A 25206-nucleotide genomic window follows, 5' to 3' on the forward strand; every position below is an offset into this window, starting at 1 on the left:
AAAAAAAAAAAAAAAAAAAAAAACACCTTTGAAGTGGCAGTAGGACAGGTCACGGAGTGTAGGCGGGCCTCTGCAGCTGGCAGTACTCCCTTTCCCCTGCACTGCAGGTCTTCCTTGTTGACTATGGCAGCTATGTAAAAGCGCCAAAGTCCCCTAATTGTACTTAGAATGAGAACTAGAAACTAGTTATTGACGCCCAGGGCTTACCCCCTCAGGACCTACAACCCCGACCCCCCTACCCAGGAACTCCCTGAAGAGGAGGGCCTTATTCTCCCTGCAGAAGACTCCTACTGCAGCTCCTATCCCTGTACCTTATACTGCAAGCCCTATTAATCTGTGATCAGGTCAGCATGGTAGCAGATAACTAGCTAATCCTTCTTAATAATTAGAAACTAGCAATAACCTCTCTTGCTTAAGCTATAGATCTAACTGTCACCTCCTTACATGGCGTCCAAGAGACCTAGCCCGGGGGCTTGTTACCAGATTTGTTACCCTTGCAAAACAAGACTCCCCTTAGCAGATTCCTCAAATACCTGCAGTTACACCTACATGACCACCAAGACAGGCAAAACAGCCAAACCAATCTCCTACTCCCAAAGGCCCTAAAGCCCCCGCAAACAGGCAATCCACGCAGCCTATATCCTGGGCATCCCTAACAGCTCCAAAAGCTGGCCAGGCAAACTGGCAAGCCATCACCCCCAAATACTGTACGCAAGCCAAGCAACCAGTACAACAAAAGCCAAAGTAGTCAGATAAGACTAAACACTACATCTTCCTCTGCCTCCTGGTCTCCTCCAGCCTCCAGGCTATCAGACTACACAGTATCCAGTGTCACGGCCCCAATCCGGCTTGTAGGGCTAAGACCCGATCGGCCACGTGACCAACCATCGAGACTTAGCCGCGGGGTCCTCCGGACCTCCGCTTCCTCTCCTCACTCGTCGTATTCTTGATAATACGATATCTATTAGTTCTCGTTCCTTACAGTTTTCTCTATCCCTTGACCTCATAATAGGCCACTTCAGGATAATATTGAGTTCAGAGGAACCAGGACACATTGACAACGAATTCTATTTCCAGCTAGCAAGCAGGGATATTACGGCTCGACTCTTACACACTGCTTCTGATGGATGCCTGACGCCCTTAAACACTCCGTGGAGGAGATCAGAGAAAATTGAAAGACTCGCCATCGAGTTTGCCGCCGAGATGCCTGTGAGGGTATTTAGCCCGGCGGGAGTTTTATCATTTCTGCTAAAACGAAAGAGTTCGCCAACTAATGTCGTTTCGGATGTGCAGGTCTGGGTTGGGACGACAAGGAAAGTACCGAGCCAGGTAGAAAAAAGAGGATTTAACGGAAAGGATGCCAGCGACCCCAGCATCGGTAAGGATGTAGAGAATGAAGATAAAGGCGATAAGCCTGTTGCAGAGCCAGAATATTTGTCAAAGTAGAAACACCGCGAGGCGTCGGGCATTCCTGGGCTGCCACAAATCTGGACAAGAGGTATATAATATTGGCTGACTGTATGTCTTAAAAAGTATAGGCTCTGGAGTAAAGACAAATCAAGTAGAGGGCTGATGAGCCGAAGATGGGCGCGATCGTGATTGATGTTATGCGCAAGCAATAACAGAGGGCAATTCATCACCTAAACCTCATGGAGTTCTTGCATTGTGTAGCAGAACGAAACAAGGCGATACTTTCCATCCGGCATTGTTGATATTGGCATCTGGCTGTGGCGGTTGCGATGTGGCTGGGATGTGGCTGCTCGGGAGTCTTACATCTGGCCAGCCACGGAACTCGGGATCCTGCTTCTCCGACAGAGGCCCCAGCGTGAGCAGTTCAGGCTTGGCGGGTGATTTTTAGAGGGCTTCAGGTCCTTCAGGTGAAGGGCTGAAGGTAGGGCGGCATGGGCGCTAAACTCAGCGAGTAAAAAAAAAGAGGTGAAGACAAACATACAACAGCTGGGATTCGCATGTGGTCACCCACCATACTACTAACCAGCCGGCGTGTGGCTTAAGTACGGCTGAGCGGACGGGAAGCCCTGTTCTCCACACCCTATGGTCGTATGTACTTGGTTTATCAAGTCCTAGTTTAATAAAGTCAGTGATATCAAAACGCTGGTTCCAGACAATGATGGCATGTTGGGGGAAGGTTGAGACAACCCTAAACTATTGAGTGGATTGCCCAGACTCATGCCGGCTCTGACTTGCCCTACAAGGTGATGGTGGGATACTCGAGGTGATCTTTCCCACTGGTAAACTGCTGTATATATGTCAAATTAAATTCATGTCAGTCCTTATAAAATACGAGAGGATAGTTACAAGCCAATTAACACATCCCTGGCCTCGCGGGAATAACATGGGGCAAGAAATCGGCACTGGGTGCCGGTGGTAGTTGTACGGCGATATATACTCGCGCCACTAAATATTTTAGTAGATAGATGTGGGCCAACTGGCTTAAGGGGAAGGATTAGTCTAGAAGGATGCCTCTGGCTTGTCCTTGTTATAATACCGCTCGGCCGCTGCTTATCCCCGATCTAGTGATACCAGCCCGCCGCCGATGATGTACACGTGGGGTATAGACTCATGAACTTGTCACTTGTACATCTTCGTGTACTCTGAACCATATGCCATGGTCAGTCGAAGACGGAACTCCTTCTGAAGCTGGAAAAGGATGAGAGTCGACCTTGTCAGAGGTAATGAGGGTATCACTAAGAATTAGCCAAGGGGAAAGGCAAGGCGCGGTATTAGTCTTCTGGTGAATGGCTCTTAGCAAGAAAGCAGGTAATGCTTTCTTAGAAATAATGGGTTTATAGTTATCTCCTATAATAAACAAACTAGTTGAACGTAGCATGTGGTCTTATTATCCTATCTATCGGGCTTATTTTCCAACCCACCACTTAGTCTCTAGGCTTGTGCGAGTGAGGATACAAACTAGCCGTCCCAGCTACTGCTCCCTAGTTGCGGCGTAAACAAGAAACATCCTGGCTGTTCATACCCGCCCCAATGACACTTGAATCGAAGCAGACCCCATGGTCATCGCTGTGGATTGTGCTTTTTCTATGAGTTTAGTGTTGTTCGCGGCATGCTCCATCTACTAACGCCTATTCCGGTTCATGGTTCATTGGAGAGATCGTCAGCTGTCTTCTTATCAAAATCCTTCCGAGCGGCTATAAACTCAGTGCGGGCTCCTGGTTTCTTGCCTCACCGGAAGATTTAGTTTGTCCCTAATTGCCCCCTCGATATATCCTCATAACCACACTTCCTCCCTACCTCTTTTTCAGTAAAACCCGGAGTGAAATGCAATATATATCTGGTATGAGGTCCCTCCGGGTGTACTTGGCTAGTCTATCTCCAAGAGAATCTTCTGAATCAATGTCTTGCTCTCGCTTTCAACTTTGATGAACAGCTGAAGAGCATCCTCCAGGCGTGCGCTGGCAATTGTGTCCTCCTTGATGGCATTGTCTAGCTTCATACCATTGTTCGCCAAGTAGTCCACCTCCGTGCTCGCAAGCTTCCCATGCCAACACGCAGCAGCAAGCGGATCTGCACCTGCCAGGTGCTGGAGGCGCTTCGGTGTCACGGAATTCTGGTGCTCCGGGTACGACGGCTTCTGGGCTCCTCTTGGCCCGTATTTCCTTGTACCATCATAAGGGAGTTGGACAAGCTCGGATAGAACTTCTCGTGAGATTGTGGCCGAATGCACGCCCAGTTCACCCTGCGCGAGGGCCTCCTTTACGCTGATGAAGCTGACTCGAGTGTAAGTTAACGGATTGGGTCTGGCACGGTGTGGGGTAGGTTCAGACATACTTGGCAGCTTTGGTAAGCGGCTGTGGCTTGCCTGATTCTCTGTAGAGTCGGCGGAATGTTTCTAGCATCTGCACAATCCGGGCTGACATGGTGTGTTGTGTTGCAGGATCGTCCACGTTCGGCCAGAGGTCCAGGTCAACATTCGCCCGAACCTCTTCAGAGAAAGCCCTTTGTTAGAGCAGGCTAGAAAAAACCAAGTCTCATTACCTGAAGTATATTTAACATACCATTGAAATACGGACTTATGTATAGGCAACCGGCCTGGGAAGCCGCAACCGCCTGGACCAGGGAGAAAACCGCTGTACCCAACGTGCGGATACCCTCGGCCTCCAGGATCGGGCACACACTCAGGGCTGGACCTGTGCTGGGAATTTTGATGCAAAAACGATCTTTGGGAATACCCACGGATTCAAACTCGCTTGCGTAGAGCCTAGCATGCTCAAGGATTTCCTGGCCATCGTATGCATAAGAGGGCGAGGTCTGGAGCAGGACACGGCCCTGGATATGATCAATAGCTTTCTTGCATAACAAGACCGCCTGTGATGCATTGAAGGGAAACAGCTTGTTAGCGGGTTGTATAATGTCAAGGTGCTCGAAGGTCTGTGGCCTCTGGGTCACATACAATTCGAGTGTAAGTGGCTAACCATCCACGATCTTTATACTCCCGGATGACATCCGTAATAGTTTCCTATTGGCAGGGTTTTCTAATTGGGCGTGGACATGGATCTGATTGCTGGTCATGTCGAGGGGGACAATGGGAAGCTCTTGAATAAAGGCTGGATCCATCCAATCGACGCCCACATTGACTGCAGAGAGAAGTTAATGGTCGCAAATATCTCTTGCGAACACAATAGAAGACGTGCCTTGCTCTTCGAGCCGCTCAAGCCAACTTTGAACCTTAGTACTGACCATCTTGTCAGTCTCGTGCCGGGTCAGGCTCTTCCAACGCGAGTTCTACGCTGATAGCAGCAGACCGAGGGTTGGAGGTCCAAGGACCGTGGCGGGCGAAGACGGGCCGACCTAGGAACTAGACGGACCGAAGGGCTGTTTCATTTCTGTGACACTCGGTTAATATGGCGTTGCTATCTCGCTGATAAACAAGATATCGATTCGTATCAATGTGCATGTTAAATGGGTAGAGCGAGGAAGATCAGGACGAGCAACTTCTCGATCGATGGGTTGACTCTCATGCAACGCGGACGTTTGATGTCCTGCCATCGGTTGCCTTCGCGATTGGTAACTAAGGGCCCTGCTCTGGCGTCCTTCAATTGATTCTTCATTGCGAAGTTTTCTGTATCTCTGAGAGTGACAAAGATGATTTCTAATAATACGTAAACACAAAGTGTCTACTGGCTTACAGACTCCCAAGTCCTCGACTACTCAATTCCTTCTCATGGTTAATGTCAAAATCAACACCGGAGTCAGCCTTTTAGCACCGTTGTGCCGTTTTATGTCCTTTAGTGTGCGGCCATTGCCCTCCGGAAACAGCGCCCAGACCATCAAATTGGCGATGAGATTGCTGATACCAAGAAATACAAAGTTCTTCCACTAATCGTACTTAGCACCACTGAGCCTAACAAGGAATATCAGACAACGCCGTTTCGGAGGTCATGATGAAGCTACAATAGCAGCCTGTTGAGTTACTAACCAGCCCTAGCCTACTACGCCGTAGGCGTTTCCGCAAACGTGCACTATAAGCGGGGATATATCAGCCAGTAGAACCAAGCAATAGTTAGCCAGCCGGTATCAAGAGCAAAGTTGTCAGAAGCAACAACAGCCAAAGGAATTTGATTTGCTAGGCGGTCGTCTCGGTGTTCTACAGCAGCCCATGTAACATCACAATGCCTCAGGCGCAAGCATTGTAGGGGCATATGTGTACTAATGGCATTGCGACATCCTGCTGTGCATACACCCAGAACGCTGCTTCAGTCAGGTTGCCAGAACTGACATCATAAGGGTACGTTTGAGTAAGCGACAGGCGCCACATACATGGTGCTGATAATCTAGACCGGGACACATCAGAAGCTCGTACCTGTTGGCAGGACCATAGCCGCCAGCGACAAAGTACTGTTGATACCAAAGACAGCTAATGAGGTGGTGAAGGGTTTCCGAACTGTTCCTTGGGAGGCGACTAGCGGATGGAGGTATGGGGCGGTTCATGAGGAGGGCCGAAGACATGGTTAGTTAACCGTATGACTTCACCCCAGAAAGACCATATCGGAGTTTCCGAAGCTCGGTTAATTCTAAAAAGCGTCTACGGGGAATCTGCACCAATGCTCTCACCCCACACCGATGCGCCGACTTTGTTATGCGCGAGAAAGCTGACGCTCCCAGCGCCTTGTCTGGCCGAAGCGCACCGGAGCCACCAGGAGTTTCTATATCAAGATGTCCAGCCTGTAACTCAGTAGAGCGCTCCATCTTTCGCGTTGCCCGTTCACTGCCTTTATTATCTAGTCTATTATCCGTCTACAAGAAAAGAAAATGGCTCTTCCGCGGCCCAAGGTCAACACCGAGTCTCGTGCTCCTCCATTTATGGTCCTGAGCGATGGCTCAGCCTCATCCCAAACCGCGCCACCAGCAACCCTCGATCAAGACCTGCCGCCTTCAGAGCGGGCTAGGCTTCGTTTTTCAGTCAAGGGTAACGCCATTGTAACCGGCGGAGCCGGCGACATCGGCTCCGTTGCCTGCAGAGCCCTCCTTGAACACGGGCTCCAAGGACTCGCTATTTTCGACATCCATCCCTTTGAAGGCGAGAAGATCGTCCACCAGCTTCAAGAGGACTTTCCGCATGCCAGGATCACCTTCACACAAGTCAACGTTACGGATGCCGAACTAGTGGCCAACGCCGTTTTGAAGGCCGAGGCCGACCTTGGGGGTGCTATCAACATCGCCCTTTGCTTTGCGGGCACCACGCATGCTGTGCACGCGCTAGATCTCCAGCCTCAGGACTGGCGGCGCATGTTTGAGGTGAATACCACCGGCGCATTCCTCGTTGCGCAGGCCGCGGCCAAGTCCATGGCGACGAACGGCACAGGAGGCAGTATTATTTTGATGGCCAGCATCTCCGCTCACGTTGCGAACTTCCCGCAACCCCAGGTGCATTATAATGCGTCGAAAGCAGCGTTGATATCTGCGAAAAGCTCCCTGGCGGCGGAGTGGGCGCGGTACGGAATTCGCGTTAACAGCATTAGTCCGGGTTACATGGATACCATTTTGAATGAAGGTGATACTCTGGAGCAACACAGGCGCGCATGGATGACCCGGCTGCCGTACGGCCGTATGGGCCAGCCAGAGGAGATAACTGGGGCTGTTATTCTGCTGTGTAGTCCAGCTGGTAGCTATATTACCGGCGCGGACATCCTCGTTGATGGCGGTTTGACGATATTTTGAGCTATCGATCGGTTTTGGTAGATGGCGAGGCGGATAATAGTCGAAAGGATTCTGCTTCACGGTGGGGTATCATTCATTTAGCTGCAGGTGCAATGCTATCAACCTAGACGTATTGCATGAAATTTAGTCTTCCTGTGCTGCATTGACCCATGGTAAGAATTTGGCTGTAAGAGCAGAGATTCTCCGTAGTCCACACTCCGCGTCCAAGCTTTTATCATACTTGGACATTTTGCGGAATACGCACACATATTTGGCCGCGGTCAGAGGTTCAGCGCCGGTTTCTGGAGGGATTGGACCGCATCCCAGTTCGATGATTGACGTCGGCAGTCGAAGGCCGAAAAATGGCCCTATTAGGCTCATCTACAGTCCAGCCGTCCGGCCTAGTCCTCGCTTTTTTAACTCCAAACCTCACTAGCCTAGGCCGAGTCGTCTGTCTCGACGACGCTCTCTCATCTTTCCAGGGCGATTGTGTTCCCACTGGGAACCAGAGCGGCGTCTAACGAACAGAATGGTCACTAGAGGAGTCGGGCCATGTTCGGCCGCTGAAGTCGTCAATGCTCCACTCGAGCCTCACTTGTAGTAGAGTGGAGTTCCCCATGGGGAGCAAATTCAGCTTCAACATCATGCAACCCCCGGTTCCCCTCTGGGATGGCTTGGGTGGTGGATTTTTAAATTGTGCATTGTCCTTCGTTGGTAGGAGTGTGCAACAGAAGGAACTCCGTCGCCTTGAATACAGACTCTCTCAAGTCCAACCAAAAAAAAGACAAAAAACCTCCTTGGACAAACCATGGGCCACCCTGGTGCTGCTGAAGACGAACCTGATCGCGAGCAACACCTGGAACATGTGGTACGACTAGAGTTCGCTCATAACAACGCCGGTAAGTTCGTTTGCCAGCCCCAATGATATCTTGTTCGTTATGCTTTTCTAGATGCTGCACTGCTGACAACCTCATCCAGAATTTAGTACCCCCTCCGCGGTGAGACGATGCGTAGATGGCACCAACCTTTCGTCCTCTGGGCCACGATTATTGTCTGTTCCATTGGCGCCGCCGTTCAAGGCTGGGATCAAGTAAGATACGCTCATGAGTATGAACAATGTTTTAGCGAGGGCTGACGGTATTTGACCGGCTTCTAGCGCTTGGGATATTTATTGGTATCACACATGAGAGTGCAGACGGCCAGATACTGTCCAATCATAATATAACGGTGCATTCAAAGAGGCGGGCTGGGATAGGTTCAATCGAAATGGGTGAGCACTGGCGCGAACCGAGCAATGGGAATTGGATTGCCGCTACAGGTATCAGCTGAATGTGGCATGGGCGAAAGTCAAGTCTGTTCCATATGCCTTGCAGGGACTTCCTATGTTTCCGTCCGCAGACATAGCTTTCAAGATGGTCCGCAGCCCACAAAAAACCGCAATCACACGGCCCGACTCGAACGGCTACTTAAACCCCAAACAGACGCGCTTTCCTCTGCATTTTGGAGGTGGCAGACCGGACAAATCAAAATGGCTGCACCCGAGCACTTCAAGGAAATGCGGAACCCCAGCTGCTTCTTGCATGGCCCAGGCAAAGCCGAAATCGAAGACCAGCCCGTGCCGGAGCTGACAGATCCGCACGAGGTTTTGGTTCGCATTGAATTCGTGGGGGTTTGCGGCAGTGATGTGAGTTCTTCCCAGCTAGTAACTATGCCCACCGGCTGTTGATGACGGGATGAGCGTCTTGGATCCGCTAACGATCGCTGTTCATGAGACTACAGGTCCACTTCTGGCGACACGGAGGCATCCAGACTCACATTACGGCTCCCTTGGTAATGGGCCACGAAGCATCCGGCACCGTCGCGGCTGTGGGGACATCAGTCACGAGGGTGAAAGTGGGCGACCGAGTCGCGATCGAGCCGGGCCACCCGTGCCGGCGTTGCGACAGGTGCAAAGAAGGCCGATATAACCTATGCCCGCATGTGCGGTTCGCCGCCGCGCCGCCAAACACGCACGGCCTGCTGTGCAAGTTCTGGAAAGCGCCCGAGGACTTCGTGCACCGTGTAGCGGCCGACCGGATCAGCCTCCAGGAAGTTGTACTACTCGAGCCTCTAGCTGTCGCAGTGCATGGGGCCCGGCTCGCCCAGATAAAGCCGGGCGAGACTGTGATTGTCACCGGGTGCGGGACCGTAGGCTTGCTTTGTGCGGCGGTCGCGGTGAGGGTATTCGGAGCTCACAGAGCCATCCTTTTCGATATTGTAGAGGCCAGGGTTGATTTTGCGCGCGAGTATTTGGGGGTTGAGGCGTATTTGCTTGATAAGAGTGCTACAGCAGAGGAGAATGCGGTGGCAATTAAGCACAGATTCGATCTCGATGAAGGCAGCGTAGATGCGGTGATTGAGGCGTCGGGAGCGCAGTCGTCCATCCAGTTGGGGATCTACCTCGTTAGACCGGGAGGGAGCTACGTGCAGGCAGGGCTGGGAGAGTCGAAGCCGCGGGTTCCGATGCTTGCACTGTCGGAGAAAGAGCTGCGAGTTATGGGCTCCTTTCGCTACGGCGCGGACGATTTCGCTCTAGCGGTCGAGGTTGTAGAGCGCCGGCTGGTCGTTTTGAAGCCTCTGATCAGTACTGTTACTCCATTCTACCGGGTGACGGAGGCTTGGGAGATGACGGGCCGTGGTGAGGGGATCAAGAACCTCATCGAGGGGGTACGTGACTAGAATATTATATCGTGAATGTCTACTACACTCAGGTAAACCAGACACAAACAATGCGCTATGTACTTTGCTAAGCGCCATCAAGCTGACGCAGCAGTAGCCTCGGCCCATCTCTTCAACGCCTCCGCGATATCTAAAGCGTGATACTGCAGGTCGTAGAATTCTGTGGGCAGTGGTGTCGTCGTAGACGCAGAGGCATTCCGCTCCCACATGGCCGCTTCCAGGACCCGTCGCAGCTGGCGCGCCAACGGCCATCGCTGCCCACACACAGTGAGGGCGTAGATGAGGAAATGCGTCTTGGATGGGATCTCAGCGCCAACGGTATAATGGAAGGTGATCGAGAAGCGGCCCGCGACAAAAATGCTGTAAATTATGAGCGGGTTAATATTTTGTAGAATGAGATCACTCGCATTGCGCAGAACCTCCGCCATGTGATCGCAGCTCTGCTGGCAGCGGTCGGCAGCATGTTGCCATGGCTCGGGAGTCCAGTTCGCCGTGTCAAGCTGCGCTGCCGGGATCAAATAGCGCTGGTAGAGAGATATGATGACGCTGTCGACAGTGCACTGAATAAGGATGGTGGTGGGATGCTGAATCTGGGAACCGTTTGAGTATAAATCGGTGAACGGCGGCGTATTGACGGTGAGCATTTGCTGGAAGTAACGCTGCCATTCGATCAGGTGCTGGTCAACGGCCATGCACTCTCTTTGCCGGGACGAGGGATCCGAATCCGATTGAATCCCGTACGACTGCTGCAGGAAGTCGTGGAAGGGCCATAGATCGTGGGTTATCAGCCGCACGAACAGCGAGAAGCACGAGGGTGAGTCAACCCCCCCAAATCTATACGTTGAGATCAATGATTCAGGAAAGCCCCAAATGTCATCACTGCACGGCAAGCTGGCCGTCAGATCGGGCTTTGAGACGCCCAAGTTCCACGCGACGCCCAAGGTCGACACCGAGTCGAGTGCTTCTGCCGCCCAGAAGGCGCGGATTTTCTCCTCCAGTTCGATAGCGGTTGCCGGGATCGACAGCATTCGTGGTGGTGCCCGCGACAAAGAGACGCCAAAGTTCTGGCAGTGATGAGCGACGAGGTCGCGCAGTCCGAGCTGCGTGCTGACCCTTTCGCCACTGTCAGACATTGAAACTGATCACGAGGGCCTTGTTCAGGGCTGCTCACCTCTTGCAGAGCGCCATCAAGTTCCAAAACTCCGATAGCCTCCCTTCTCCGTACTCCACGATGCTCACAATCAACAGCGCCTGCAAGCCTTCCATGGAGAGATTATGCATAGCGGCTAGGAGGACCTCGTCCCGTAACCTTCGCGACCATTTCCTGCGTTGGACCTCAGTTAAGCTTGTATCCCCCGTTGGGTCGACTAAGACCACAGACACGATTGCCTGTACCGTGAGCGAAATGGCACCGGCATGATCGTTGGGGTCCCAACTCTGGCAGTATTCCACGACACTGGGCTGGTGTAGAATCGGGAACCAGGGGTGGTATCGTTCAAACCAGATGGTGCAGTGCTCAGCTGCCATTTTTGCTGTGAGCTTCTGGCTTGGCGGCGCAGGATGATCTCTCCCCGGCCCAGAGTCATCGCGAATCGCACCCGCGGCTGGGAAAGACTGCGGCCCGCCTATGTCTCCGGTATCCTGCTGCAGGGCGGGGGAAGCAGGTGCAGGTTCCGTCCCAGAATGCCCACGTTGAGGAAGACAATCCTTCACTTCTTGCTGAAAAGCTTCAAAACGGGCTTCCAATCCCGCTATCCGGCCATTAGACCTCGGATTGTTCCATGAAGCATCATTAAATCAAGTGACGTACCGATACGTTTTTCCAACTGAGACACGTAGCCAGCGCGAAGCCCGGCCTTTTGCGAAGGAAGATAGGTGCATTCGAAGTCGTATCTCCGACAAAAGCTGCAGGCCGGTTGGCGTCGGTCACATTTGGTTTTGCGCTGTCGACACGCGAGGCATCTAGATGCGGCTTAGCTGCTAGTATATCATTAAGCTGAGGCTCGAGGAGCTTACGCCGATGAAGTTGGCCGATGCGTCGATGCTGATGACGGTTCGGACATGTCTATGTCGGCTGTCTTGTGGTGGGATAATGCGGGGAGTTACAGGTATGGTCTGCCGTTATCGGCGCTTATGGCCCGGTGGATGCAACTATCGGGCCGTGTCTGACCGATTCTCTACAACTCATGATGAGATCTTCGCTTATCATATAACGCTATTCATGGTCATATACGTATAATTACGATTCGGCTCTCTTTTTATCGTTTAGTTTGAAATAATCGAGCCCGATGCTAGCACTAAACTAGCCATGCTTGGATTAGCAGAATTGGCATCTCTCAACCAGATTTTCATAAATCTAGGACTGGGAAGCAGGCTCCTTTGACTGACCACCGTAGTAGGCGTCCCCTTGGACATTTACCCTGTATAACTGGAGTGATTGAAGCACGGGCCGGGAATCAAACGACCACGACCAAGCAGGCTCGACTTATACAACAGCGCCTGCGCCTGCCCCCAGCGGTATTCCTCCACAGTGCTATGAGGTAGGTAAAGCATTGTCATCCCAGGTCAGAGTCTACCTCGTCGGTAGTAGTACGTGGCCCATACAATGAACACTTGGAACCGCGTTGGGTCAATTTACGGAATAACGTTCGAAGATCTATGCATCTGGAACCCAAGTCTGAAGGAGGATTGCTCCAACCTGAGGCGTGTTGCTTATTGTATCCATGGGGAGCATCTACCTGCTGCTGAGCCCTCTGTCAACTGGATAGCAGTGAGGCCGACGGGTCTGGTACTGAATGAAGATAAAGTGATTATTTGGGTATGATGCAGTGAGAGGATCAAGTGGGTAGGAGTCGAAGCACTGCACTGTAGCTAATAGATGATGGAGAATTAGCACTGTTACAATTCACCTCATTATTTTACCAGGAAAGGGATGATACTGTGGTTCTAAAGCTTCATGATCTAAAGCTACATGATTAAGATCAAGTAATCTTACTTTACTTAATAGCATTATTTGAGGTTGTTCCGTGCAACGATATATATCTTGGTCAATTTACGGACACCCATGCGCGGTGCAGTGCACAGCACAGTGAAGAAGTATGATAATAACGTGGTTGGTAAGCGAGCTGCGCATGTAAGCGAGCTGCGCACCCAACCACTTTTTTACATGCCGACGCGGTCATCTATCTTCCATCAGCCACCATGCCCCGAGTTCGCGTTAGTTCAAGCGAAAATCATCATTAGAAGGAAGGTCAGCTATTACTGGCTGTACCTCCTATAAAAAAAAGAGGTCATGTCAATACGCGAGGCAGCACGTCGCTTTAATGTGCCTGAATCTACACTACGTACGCGACTACACGGGACTACAAATCGCGCCGAATCTCGCGCAAATGGTCATAAATTGACAGACATTGAAGAGGAAGTGCTTAAGCAGTGGATCTTATCTTTGGATCTACGCGGGGCAGCTCCTACAAAAGCTCATGTACGAGAAATGGCCAATATTCTGCTGGCAAAGCGTGGTTCCACCCCAATCCAGACTGTCGGCCAGAAATGGGTATATAATTATACCCGACGCCATCCAGAGCTTGAGTCTCGCTTGCCTAGGCAGTATGACTGCCAGCGAGCAAAGCAAGAGAATCCAAAGGTTATTCAAGCATGTTTTAACACCATACAAGCCACAATCAAACAATACGGGATCCTACCAGACAATATCTATAACTTTGATGAGACTGGCTTTGCAATGGGCTTTTGCGCACATCAGAAATTAATTACCAGGTCAGAATACTGTGGCCGAAGACCAGTTCTACAGCCAGGAAACCATGAATGGGTTACTGCAATTAAGTCAATCAGCGCTTCTGGATGGGCACTTCCACCAACACTTATTTTCAAGGGCAAGCAGTACAACCAAGCATGGTCTACAGACCTTCCCCCTGACTGGCAATTTGAAGTTAGTATGGATGGATGGACAACCAATAAAATTAGCCTTCGCTGGCTTCAGAAGCAGTTGATCCCCATCAACAGATAATCATACGCGCGGAAGATATTGACTTCTAGTTCTTGATGGCCATGGAAACCATCTTACACCAGAGTTTGATCAAATCTGTACAGATCATAATATCATACCACTCTGCATTCCGGCACATTCCTCCCATCTTCTACAACCACTTGATATTGGATGTTTTGCTGTTTTGAAGCGCTCGTACACTGGCTTGGTTGACCAGAAAATGCGGCTTGGCATCAGCCATATTGATAAACTTGATTTCCTTGCAGCCTATCCACAAGCTCGAATCAGCACATTTAAACTGGATACAATCAGAAACAGTTTCCGAGCAGCAGGACTAGTGTCATTGAATCCTGAACCAGTGCTTTCAGAGCTTAGTATTCAGGCTTGTACGCCTACACCTGTAACGGGCGTAGGCAGTATTATTTCAACTTGCTGTCCTGTATAAACGAGTATCACAAGCTTAGAGAAAGAAACAGGAGATAGAAGCGCAGATATCTTCCTCCTCCCTTTATCAACCTTTCCCAATCATACGTCAAGACTTCCGACTTCCCGGACTTGCATGCCGACGGATCTCTTTCCCGACGTTACGAGGACGGATCTCTTTTCCTACGAGGCCGCAAATCCGAGGCTGTACGCTGATGTTGCAGAGACCCTATTTAGAACCAGGTTGAGGACATGGCCGACAGCTAAGATCCAGGCCATAGCCTGTGACAACACCCCCCAGAAACCGTGGCAGCCAGTCAACCACTTTTTGCCCATATATACCAGCAAATGTTGATAAGCTTCTGAAGCTAGCATCCTCACTCAGAGCTTCTTAAACAGCGCTTAAAAAGCCCACAATCACCATCCTATAATGCCTTAAACCAGCTTATTAAAGGCTGTCAAATTGCAATGCAAAAGGGAAATCTACTGGAGCAAGAGAATAGGGTGCTACGTGCTGAAAATGCCACGCAAAGGCAAAAGCAAGCTCGTACAAATAGATGGATAACTCATGATAATGGCCTATCCGTACAAGAGGCAACAGAGCTTGGGGAAGCTCATAATGCTTTCTTCCAGGCAATACCTGGTCCACGCAGGCCACCAGCAGAAGGTGCACAAGCAGCAAAGGCACGGGCATTACCTAAATGTAGTACCTGTAATAGAATCGGGCAGAAAAAGAATGCTTGTCCAAATAGAGAATAATTAATCTAAAGGCGTTATGGTTAATTAAAGGATCAAAATATAGTAAAAAGGTGGTTGGGTGCGCAGCTCGCTTACATGCGCAGCTCGCTTGCCAACCATGTTAGGGAGGGAAAAGTTTAATTTGCCTTTTTATTATTGGGCATAAAAGGGACGAGTTGGCTACGGCAGACTGTGGGCAGTCTTGGCAGCCTAGTACTGCCTGAGTGGTCGTTGCTACAATTGCAGAATCCAAAATATCTACCTTCAAGACCACACCCCAGTCCTTCTGCAACAATTATGTTCTCTACACTATCAGCTGAGCTACTGCTTTTAATAGCAAGCTATCTTAATGACCACACAGATACTCTCCATCTCGCCTACTGTTGCCATGCCTTTTATCAACTGCTCCTACCAAGGTCTTCAAATTGCTTGACCTATTGAAAAACCACAATGGACACCTATATCATCTCATAAATAAATTTATTTCAAATCCACAGTTTGCGCGAGAAGTGCGCACCTTGCATGTGTACAATTGCTGGCGGCCTACTTCCAGCGTGTGTTATGACCAGGAGCCAATCCATGCGCTCCTAGTAGTGATCTTTGGTCCTGGCAGCAACTTATCTGCCTGGGAACGGGGATTGCAAATTGACGAGGCTAATAATGCTTTTCTGACTCTTCTCTTGCATCTCCTGCTGAATCTGGAAAGCCTTTGGGTGCAAGATCATGATTTTTCCAATCACACTCTCAATATGCTGGGTAGGATTGCGTACACAGATAAGCACCTCCAGTCAAATATGCCTCTATCGAATCTCAGAGAAATCACCCTGGAATGGTGGGATGCGCAAAGTGGCATTGGAGCTTACCATGTTCTTCCAATCTTCCGACTTACTTCACTGCACTCGTTTCATGGCAAAATGATCTGCGACAGGGATAATAATAATGACTCTAATACCAATGATAACAAGTTTGATACTGCTGATATACTCCTGGCAATACTGGCAGCTCCGGCGTGACTCATATCGACCTTTAATTAAGTTGTTCTTGAAAGGGATTTGCTGATCTTATTAACACATCCAAGAGACTCGAGTCCTTCGTTTTCGAGCATTCTGAACCCAACTATTCAGAAGACAAGAACATTTATGCATCACAACTCTACTCACTACTTCACAAGCATCGGAACAGCCTGCAGGAAATCGTACTGGCTTATAATAAATTAACAGGCAGCAAATATTATGGCTGGGATTATATCAGGTCATTTGTGGACTTTACAGCTCTCAAGAAACTCCGTCTAAGGTCTACCAGTATTGTGGACTGGGAACAGTGGGGAGCTGGGGAAGAGGCATCAAAGATACACTAAAAGACGTGCTACCCCCTTCACTCGAGACACTAATCATTGATGGCATGCAGAGAGCCCAAATAGAGGAATCAGCTAATGGGTTTGCAATCTTGCTCTCAGGCGAGAACCCCCATTGCCTTTTTCTGAGGTACGTGGAGATCACGAGCGATTGGATGTCCGAGGAGCAGTCAACCGAGGAGTCGATCCTCAGACCGCGCCCTATACCAGACATGTTGCCGGAGTATGCTAGCTTCAAAGACACTATTGAGTCGTTTTGCTCTGGTGCAGGCGTCGAGTTTTGTCTTCGGGACCTGCATGTCGAGCATATTATTGAAGAGAATCGTTCCAGTCAATGATCTCAGCGAAAGTCAAGAAGCTAGGTGCTATATATATGTCACTAGAGCCCACATAGTTGTCCATAATATACCATAGAAGCACACCGTGTGCTTGAATGAAGGTGTGATATCTTGTTTCTGATGTCAGTTGGGTGAGTGCCAAAAAAACATACAACAGCTGGGATTCGCATGTGGTCACCCACCATACTACTAACCAGCCGGCGTGTGGCTTAAGTACGGCTGAGCGGACGGGAAGCCCTGTTCTCCACACCCTATGGTCGTATGTACTTGCTGTACTCTAGATACGCTATATAACCTCAAATTTCACAGCCAGGCATTAAACCCACTCGTAACTCAGCACCGGAATCTCAAACGGCTCGGTCGTAAAGGTCGCAATGAAGAACGCATCATGCTCACAAATCAGCTGGAACTCCGTGTCCCAGAATACGTAATCTGGCTCCCATTCGCACACGTCAAGACATGTCCAGCGCCAAGTATAGTCCATACGACCAGTCGAAACATCCTGGTTTGAAGACCCGTGTAACGAGACAATGCGTCCTTGGCCGCGGTCCGCGTAGCCACAGTTGCTCTCGCCGTTACCGATATCATGCACCCGATACCCGATGTACTGGTCGGCGCAGGATAGACCGTCCGCGAACTCGAAGGCCAGGGTCTGCAGCTAGATTGAGAGTATCAGACCTTCATTCTTTGATGTTATTAGTGGTTGATTCGAGTAATTACGACTAGGCTGACGCTCCATTCCTTCCCGAACGGCTGCTCGCACCGCGCAGCGCAGGCACCAGACCGGGTATAGAAGAACTAGAGTGAGCAGAATAAGCCTGCCTGCCTGCCTGCCTGCCTGCCGGGCTACCCACAGTGCCCCGCCCCGTCATGTCCCTCAAAACACCTAACTCGGAAAGAACCGACGTAACCTGGCGAAAGCCCCAGGACCAGGACCCGGGTACACCCGGGGGCCGAGAGGGTGGCCAGCGCACATGCGGACGTCGGCCATCGTAACTTCCGGGGTAGGGGGGTCAGGGTGGTAGGTCCTAGGGGAGGTCGGAGTCTTCACCCAGGAACGGAGTCCCCGGACGGGCTCCACCTGGGGGGGAGTCATCCACCTCCATGGGGTGGAGGGGATGAGCGATAAGCAAAGCGTAAGAGATCAGTTATTAGAGCAGTAGGGGGTCCTGTTTTCCCCCTTGTCGTGGTTTTTTCTCTGATATGTGTGAGCTACGGGGTGGCCTCTTTTGTCGAATCTGGTCATGTAACCAAAGACTGAAGAATGAATGTATTGAAGGTCTTGATCTTGTACTACAGTCTTTGTGGGTGTTGCGAAGAACCTGAGAAGCGTGACTGTGGATAGCCGTGGTTTAGATCCAACCTCTGTCGATGGTGCATGTAGACTGCGGCATATCCGCGGATATCAGATAGCAAATGCTATCCATGCGGATACCAGACACCTGAGTTGCTATCTTTATCCACATCCAAATCCGCGCGGATACGATATGGATATCTTGTTACTATCCGCACTAGCATAATTTTCGCTAGATTAACCCAATCTAGCCTGACACATGACGTATAGTATGCTGATTAATATCAGTGATATACACATGTTCTGGCTTTGACAAGCTTGCCAGCACTACACGGCTTCTGTATGATACCACTTCCCGGGATGGATCAAATATATATCACTACCAGACCTTGTTGCATAAACATGCCACCGTTATCGGTAGTAGCCTGACTCTGTAGCCTGTCTGTTGTATCTACTCCATACCTATCTCTGAATATACTCCTGAGTCTGTATTGTGCCAGCAGCAGATTAGAAGTCTTCTAAATACAGCTTGATATATTGTTGGCATCAAGATTCTCATGTTTAGATTGTGACTCAATACACTCCTTGAACAATATATTACATAAAAAACGTGCATAAATTATGCAGTAACAGATATAGTCATGTTTGGTTTGTTTGTCTATCCACAAAATACCCAAATCCGCATTGCGCATACCTTCTACTATCCATATCGTATGGCTGCGGATATTTGGATAATAGATTACATCCATATCGCGGATATGCGGATTTGGATATATCGCGGATGTTGCCGCAGTCTAGGTGCATGAAAGCGCCCGACTTTATTACGTTGACCGTGACATTTCTGTGTCTGCTAGTTGTATAAGGCCTTCACTGTAACCTCCAAAACCATCCATTCTTTGACGTTGATACTTATGGTCTAGATCGAGCACCGGTTGATGATGCACAAAGGCTGAGTGGGATGTCGGGTGACTAGTGATTCTGGTTGTTACTATAATTATCAGGGCCTATAGTTTGGAACCGTGGTAATAACTGGCGGAGAGTAGATCGTTCCAGGGACATACACCGGTGTATGGGATGAAGCACCAATTCTGCCGGTCCTGACTGCTCAGCCCGCTAGACTTCTTGTAGCGAAATCTACGGTTGGTCAGAGGAAGTTGGCATAGAATAGAGAGAACACTCAGTCGATATTCTACTTAGTTCAAGGACAGAAAGATGATACTCATAACTCTCCTCAAAGTTCCAACTTTGATCCTGGTTTTGACCTCTGAGCTACATCTTCAGGGGCAAGCCAAACAGAATGCCAATAAGACCTTGAGAACGGCGAACAATAAATCCCTAAATATTAGGGATACGCCACATGTATATATGGTAATCATGCTGGTTTACGTCAAGGTTCTAGTTCTGTGGAATCCCAGATATTGAAAGTAGACTACAGTCAACATATAATCCGCGCCAAGGCTCAAATAAACCAAAAAGCGAGAAAGTATGCTGTGACACAGACAAATCTACAAATCGTTCATCCAGTAGGTATCCAGCAAACGGAACCAGGCATGTAGTCAGTAACATCTAAAAATCTTCCCAACCCACTCTGTCCGACATTTGATAGCCTTCTGCGACACTTCAGCAGCTGGCACCATCACATCAAACGCATGAAAACCCCCGGGCCAAACATGAAGTTCGGCTTGAACTCCGTGCTCCCACAGCCTCGATGCATAAGCCACATCCTCGTCGCGGTAAATCTCCGCTGAGCCAACATCAATGTAAGCCGGTGGAAGGTCTACAAGGTTGGCCGCTCGGGCAGGTGCTAGATAGATGCTCGGCTCTGAGGAATGTCCTTCGCCCAAGATGCATGACCAGACCATCACATTGGAGGCGCGGCTCCAGAGACCTGTCTGCTCGTACTGCTTGCATGAGACGCTGTCACTCTGATCATCGAGCATAGGGCACATCAAGAGCTGCGCACAGATTCGGGGCCCCTTTCTGTCTCGCGCGAGGAGGGCAACGCCCGCCGCGAGTCCTCCACCGGCCGATTGTCCGGCAACCATCAGTCGAAGAGGATCAATCCCGAGCTGCTCAGCGCTTTCGCTGACCCATTTGAGTGCCTCGTAGCACTCATCAAGTGCTACCATCCCATTGCTCTCGGGGACAAGGCTATATTCGATGGATACACCCACAGCGTCGAAGCTGGCTACCCACTCTGCAACGGTGGCAATGCCGCTGAACCTGTTGGCCATGATCCGGCCACCGCCGTGGATATAGAGGATGGCGGGTCGTGCGGCAGTGGTGGTCGACGCCGGCTGTTTCTCAACTATGGACAGCGTAACCTTACCGCTGGGTCCGTCGATTTGCACCTCGCGATGTGACACAGGAAAATCTGAGAGGATGGACTCCGTTGAGATCTTAGCTGTGCCTTCGCGCATGGCCGGTATCATTTCCCGAGTTATCACTGCCGGGATTGGTAGGTTGGAGAGAGCGAGCTCTAGCTCGGGATCGTAAGGGACTGGATGCACAGTTGATGACATCGTGGTTATGGGTGTCCTGCAGCAAGGCAAAGGTAGCAAATTGAATAAGTAGGTACAGTTGCTAACCGCAAGCTTGTGTTTGATATGGAAAGAGCAAGACAATATCCTCAACTGTCTTGCATTATCTAATAAATACGTGCATTGCGGCACAGTCCAGCTTCTCGGTACTTGCAACGCATTGACCTTCGTTAACACCACAACGGCTTATCAGTCAGAATATTTCCGGACAACGCCCTTTATTTTACATTTGGGGGCGACATCTCAGAGCGAGGTCAAAGCGATTGCAGTGAGTAGTGTAATCTTGCCATAGTTTGCTGGGGTACTGGTCGAAATGAACTTGACAAAAATAAAAGCAAACTTGGCATAAAGCCTAGATCTTGATAGAATTCATTGGTTTATATTGCCATCAGCTGGAGGCTTCACGATGCAGGTAAATTGACACGAGCCCGCGAATAGCGAGACTTGCAGGGCACACGAATATGCATAATTCTCGAAAAAGGGCGTGTCAGGGGGCGCTAAAAACAGCCTAGTAAATATATTAGCTGACGGTGATGCTAGGCCATTGCCGTGAGACTAGAATCAATAATCAGGATCTCAAATCCCTCTGAGCTGGACTACCGTAAGCCGCAGTACCGAAAGCCCGAGGGCCCGGGGTGTCCTGCTTGAAGGTTGGGCAGCGCCCCCCTCCCAGGTGAGGTTCCAGCTACAGGACTACGAACCAGCCCCTCCAGCTCCAGTCAGCCCATCTTCCGATTGCGAAGCGCAAAGATGCGGAGGAAGCTTACCAAACACCGGTAAAGCCACGGAGTTCGCACCGCAAAGACATCAATGGCTTGGTTAGAATTCAGCTTTCCATGGTTGAAACTTACTAAGTAGTATTAATAGTGTTGTAGCAACCTGCAAATAGATTAAATCAATGATATTAAGCCCAATCATGGACGCTGACCTTCTTGGCGTGAGCCTTTGCTTCTGACTCTACTTGGTATAAGGCATGCTACTGATGAGCTAAAGTGCTTACTGTGCTAGTTGCTCCCCCAAAACCAAGTGCTATGTGAGCACACATGTCAGGTGCACTCTGGATAAGGTCGCACGCCCGCCCCATAGTAGAATCAGCTTGAAGGCAGGAAGTTCCGTTACTGATGTCTTCCTTCAAGTATAAAACCCATGCTGTTTACAGGGAAACAAACATCTATACGCAGTTAAACCAGTCTTCTATACGGAACCTTCCAAGAATAATCTCAACTTAACATGTCTGTCTCAAAGTGCTGCCTCTCCGGCTTTACCTGGTCAGGCACGCCTACGGCCGCACGGGCAAACTTGCCAACAATGACGCCTACATCGCCGGCGACAACACTGACGTCGTAATCCTTTTCATCGCCAACCTCTTCGGCTAGACATTTCCCAACGTCCGACTTCTCGCCGACCACTTCGCGCGCGAAATCGGCGCCACCGTCTTTGTCCCCGACTACTTTGGTGGCGAAGTGCTAGACTTTGACCTCCTTGCAGCCGCGAAATTCGACCAGCTCGCCATGGAGGGCTTCGTTGCCCGCAACGGCCGTGAGCAGCGCGAGGGAGAGATCTTCGCAACTGCACGTGCGCTCAAGCGAGACCTGGGCTTCAAGAAAGTGCGCGCGGTGGGACACTGCTATGGCGGATGGGCGTCATTCCGACTCGGCGCAAAGGAACATGCGGAACAGGGACAACCGTTAATTGATTGCATCTCCACTAGGCACCCGTCTTTGCTTACAAAGAAAGATATCAATGAGGTCTCTGTGCCTGTGCAGGTTCTAGCACCGGAGATCGACCCTGTCTATCTGGCGGAGATGAAGAGTTATATGTTTGAGACATTGCAGCGGGTCAATGTGCCGTTTGAGTATCGGCATTTCCCTGGTGCTGTGCATGCGTGCTTCATTCGTGGGGATGAGAATAAACCAGGGGAGAGGGATGCTATGGTCAAGGGGAAGAATGCCGCGGTTGCTTGGTTTACAGAGTATCTGAAGGTTGCTTAGAGGTGTGGTGGTCCTCTGAAACATGTTGTCGTAGCACTGTGGTTTCATGTATAGGGCTTGTAACTGTGTGAGTGGGCTTCACGTAAAGCCAGTGGTCAGGCTAAGGACTCGTGCTACCCTTCAAGGAATTGCAGGCACAAATCCTATTACTTTGACTTATATGAACGGTTCTTGAACTCAACCAAGGTCGATAATGACAGGTTGGATGAATTAAACCACAAAATGTCTGTTTGCCCTACTATGTAGACCTTGGAGACGGGGGAAACAAGTACTCCGTCGTTCTTCTCTTCTAAGGAATAAGATTAAAATTGAGACATTCGATCAAGTGATTCAATTTGCCAAATATGGATGTAAAGGTTGAGTCACGGCTAATGGTGGTGGCTGCGCCATAGTAATTTGATAGCTAGCAGACCAATTACTCCACTACGGTGACATGAATCGCCTGATTTTCTGCCAAAGGTACTTGTTGCACAAGTCGGACGAGGAGTCACCAGCTTCGGCGGCAGCAGATCGGCTGACTGCAAGTCTGCGTAAGAACTCAGCACGTTATGGATCTGTACTCTAAAAGCCGCATCCTTGGCCAGCGCCTTAGGGGAGCCGCGCGTGTCCGAAGAGGTCGACCGAGACATCTCGAGTCCGACCTCAACCTGATTTCTGAACTTTGAGCTACGTCTTGTCTCGTTAATGTACCTGTTGATAGCCTGACTCCGTAGCCTGTCTGTTGTATCTACCCTGTTATCCTGCTCCGAATGTATTCCTGAGCCCGCACCTTGACAAGATAGCTACCAGTAGACTGCGGCAACATCCGCGATATATCCAATCTGCATATCCGCGGATATGGATGTAATCTATTGTCCAAATATCTGCAGCGATACGACATGGATAGTAGAAGGTATCCGCAATGCGGATTTGGATGTTTTGTGGATAGACAAACAAACCAAACATGACTATATCTATTACTGCATACTTTTGCACGTTTTGTATGTAATATATTGTTCAAGGGGTGTATCGAGTCACAATTTAAACATGACGATCTTGATGCCAACAATGTATTAAGCTGTATTTAGAAGACTTCTGATCGGCTGCTGCCACGATACAGGCTCAGGGATATATTCAGAGATAGATAACGGAGTAGTTACAACAGACGGATCACAGAGTCAGGCTATCCACAGTAACTGTGGCATGTTTATACAACAAGGTCTGGTAGTGATTTATAATTGATCCATGTTGGGGGATAGTATCATGCAGAAGCGCCGTGTGGTGCTGGCAAGCTTGTCACGGCCGGAACATGCGTATATTACATCAAATTATGTCATGTGTCAGGCTTGATTGGGTTAATCTAGCGAGAATTATGCTAGTGCGGATAGCAATAAAATATCTATATCGTATCCGCATGGATTTGGATGTGGATAAGGATAGCAACACAGGTATCCGGTATCCGCATGGATACGATATGGATAGCATTTGCTACCTGATATCCGCGGATAAGCCGCAGTCTAGTTAATATGTGCCACAAAACTACAAAGCAAAGCAACAAGTGGCATGTTCTACTATTAAACCAAAATAATGATTGTTGGATTTATTCCAGTACTGTTTGATCATAGACTCGACATATGCATTTAAAATGCAACATGCTCACAGCTTCTCCTAAATCAATATCCCAAAGACGGTCCCAGTGCATGTCATTCCATTCCAGCTTTAACACATTGGCTTCGGGATATCTAGCATTTTCCGAGAGCGGCTATTGAAATGCTAGTAGAAGATCCCACAGAATCCAAATATCTGCCCTACCAACTGTACACTTGCTATCAGTATAGTAGCCATTGACATAGCAAACACCGCCACCAGACAGGGGAACCTGATCACAGGTGCTAATTAAGTCCCCGTCAGCATTTCTGAAGAATATAATTGATAAAGCAACATGCTTGAAAGACTCTTACCAGTTCCCCTCGTAGCAGTCACCCGGCTTGTAACAATTGAATGGATAGCTATTTCCAACAGTGACGCTTCCCACGAACCGTAGTCGAATCCAGGGCCAGTGAGCCACCATCAGCTTATCAACTGGAGCTCTCTACATTATCGAATGTCTGTACGGAGGCGTGCACCAAAAGTTTTTGCGCGACGCTAGTGTCACGCCATGTACTACTGTTATGCCCTACATACTAATTTCTATGGCAACCCACACTACTATACATACATCAATATTTCGACGTATATTGCTTCTTTATTGTTTCAGCTGCCTGCAGCCTCTTGAAGCTATTCACACTGCTCATATAATCTATTTGACTGATCAATTGCTGCACCTGCGGCAAGGCAAAGACCCCAGTACACTTCTTCTTTTGCCCATATACCAGAAAACGCTGGAAGGATAGATGGAGATGTATAAAGGATGGGCCGTCAAAAACAATAGACTGGCTCTTAAGTACAGCTGCCGGGGCTGAAGAATTCAGCCGCATCGTGCAAGAATCATCCTTCTTCAAGGACATATGCCCGAACTGGGCCCGCCGGAGCGCTTGAAAGTGCGACAGTCCACACATCTACCTGGACAAAGGGTACGGCCCCTCCCCCCCAATCTATAGGTAGTCAAAACGGGCATCTGCCCTCGAAGACCTGGCCAGGGTAGCGCCAGATGCT

At 49.7% G+C, this 25206-nt stretch overlaps 7 protein-coding genes across 7 annotated transcripts; 4 read left to right on the forward strand and 3 right to left on the reverse strand.

Moving 5' to 3' along the window:
• Positions 1 to 3337: 3337 nt before the first annotated feature.
• BDW70DRAFT_154486 (uncharacterized protein) lies at positions 3338 to 4716 on the reverse strand (the record flags this gene model as incomplete). The annotated part of the gene is made up of 6 exons (XM_073739864.1): positions 3338 to 3743; positions 3805 to 3958; positions 4032 to 4341; positions 4427 to 4492; positions 4525 to 4610; positions 4668 to 4716. 6 exons carry the CDS (start codon positions 4714 to 4716, stop codon positions 3338 to 3340), a joined length of 1071 nt encoding a protein of 356 aa, XP_073590863.1.
• Positions 4717 to 6285: 1569 nt separating this feature from the next.
• BDW70DRAFT_166820 (uncharacterized protein) lies at positions 6286 to 7194 on the forward strand (the record flags this gene model as incomplete). Its single annotated transcript, XM_073742092.1, has 1 exon — positions 6286 to 7194. The coding sequence occupies one exon, from the start codon at positions 6286 to 6288 to the stop codon at positions 7192 to 7194; it is 909 nt and encodes a 302-aa protein (XP_073590864.1).
• Positions 7195 to 8728: 1534 nt separating this feature from the next.
• Positions 8729 to 10345, forward strand: BDW70DRAFT_166822 (NAD(P)-dependent alcohol dehydrogenase; the record flags this gene model as incomplete). Its single annotated transcript, XM_073742093.1, has 2 exons — positions 8729 to 8821; positions 8953 to 10345. The coding sequence occupies 2 exons, from the start codon at positions 8729 to 8731 to the stop codon at positions 9889 to 9891; spliced, it is 1032 nt and encodes a 343-aa protein (XP_073590865.1). The 3' UTR covers positions 9892 to 10345.
• On the reverse strand, positions 9877 to 11954 carry BDW70DRAFT_166824 (uncharacterized protein; the record flags this gene model as incomplete). Its single annotated transcript, XM_073742094.1, has 4 exons — positions 9877 to 11004; positions 11063 to 11642; positions 11702 to 11853; positions 11908 to 11954. The coding sequence occupies 4 exons, from the start codon at positions 11952 to 11954 to the stop codon at positions 9969 to 9971; spliced, it is 1815 nt and encodes a 604-aa protein (XP_073590866.1). The 3' UTR covers positions 9877 to 9968.
• A 3400-nt stretch (positions 11955 to 15354) lies between these two features.
• Positions 15355 to 16808, forward strand: BDW70DRAFT_145487 (uncharacterized protein). Its single transcript, XM_073738432.1, has 4 exons — positions 15355 to 16019; positions 16058 to 16064; positions 16104 to 16356; positions 16404 to 16808. The coding sequence occupies exons 1-4, from the start codon at positions 15805 to 15807 to the stop codon at positions 16745 to 16747; spliced, it is 819 nt and encodes a 272-aa protein (XP_073590867.1). The 5' UTR covers positions 15355 to 15804; the 3' UTR covers positions 16748 to 16808.
• Positions 16809 to 19597: 2789 nt separating this feature from the next.
• BDW70DRAFT_154491 (alpha/beta hydrolase) lies at positions 19598 to 20563 on the reverse strand (the record flags this gene model as incomplete). Its single annotated transcript, XM_073739865.1, has 1 exon — positions 19598 to 20563. The coding sequence occupies one exon, from the start codon at positions 20561 to 20563 to the stop codon at positions 19598 to 19600; it is 966 nt and encodes a 321-aa protein (XP_073590868.1).
• A 934-nt stretch (positions 20564 to 21497) lies between these two features.
• BDW70DRAFT_164856 (dienelactone hydrolase family protein) lies at positions 21498 to 22572 on the forward strand (the record flags this gene model as incomplete). The annotated part of the gene is made up of 2 exons (XM_073741578.1): positions 21498 to 21518; positions 21958 to 22572. 2 exons carry the CDS (start codon positions 21498 to 21500, stop codon positions 22570 to 22572), a joined length of 636 nt encoding a protein of 211 aa, XP_073590869.1.
• Positions 22573 to 25206: the final 2634 nt, after the last annotated feature.

The sequence above is a fragment of the Aspergillus foveolatus genome (genome assembly GCF_047715535.1).
Source record: "Aspergillus foveolatus strain CBS 279.81 unplaced genomic scaffold BDW70scaffold_150, whole genome shotgun sequence".
NCBI lineage: Eukaryota > Fungi > Ascomycota > Eurotiomycetes > Eurotiales > Aspergillaceae > Aspergillus > Aspergillus foveolatus.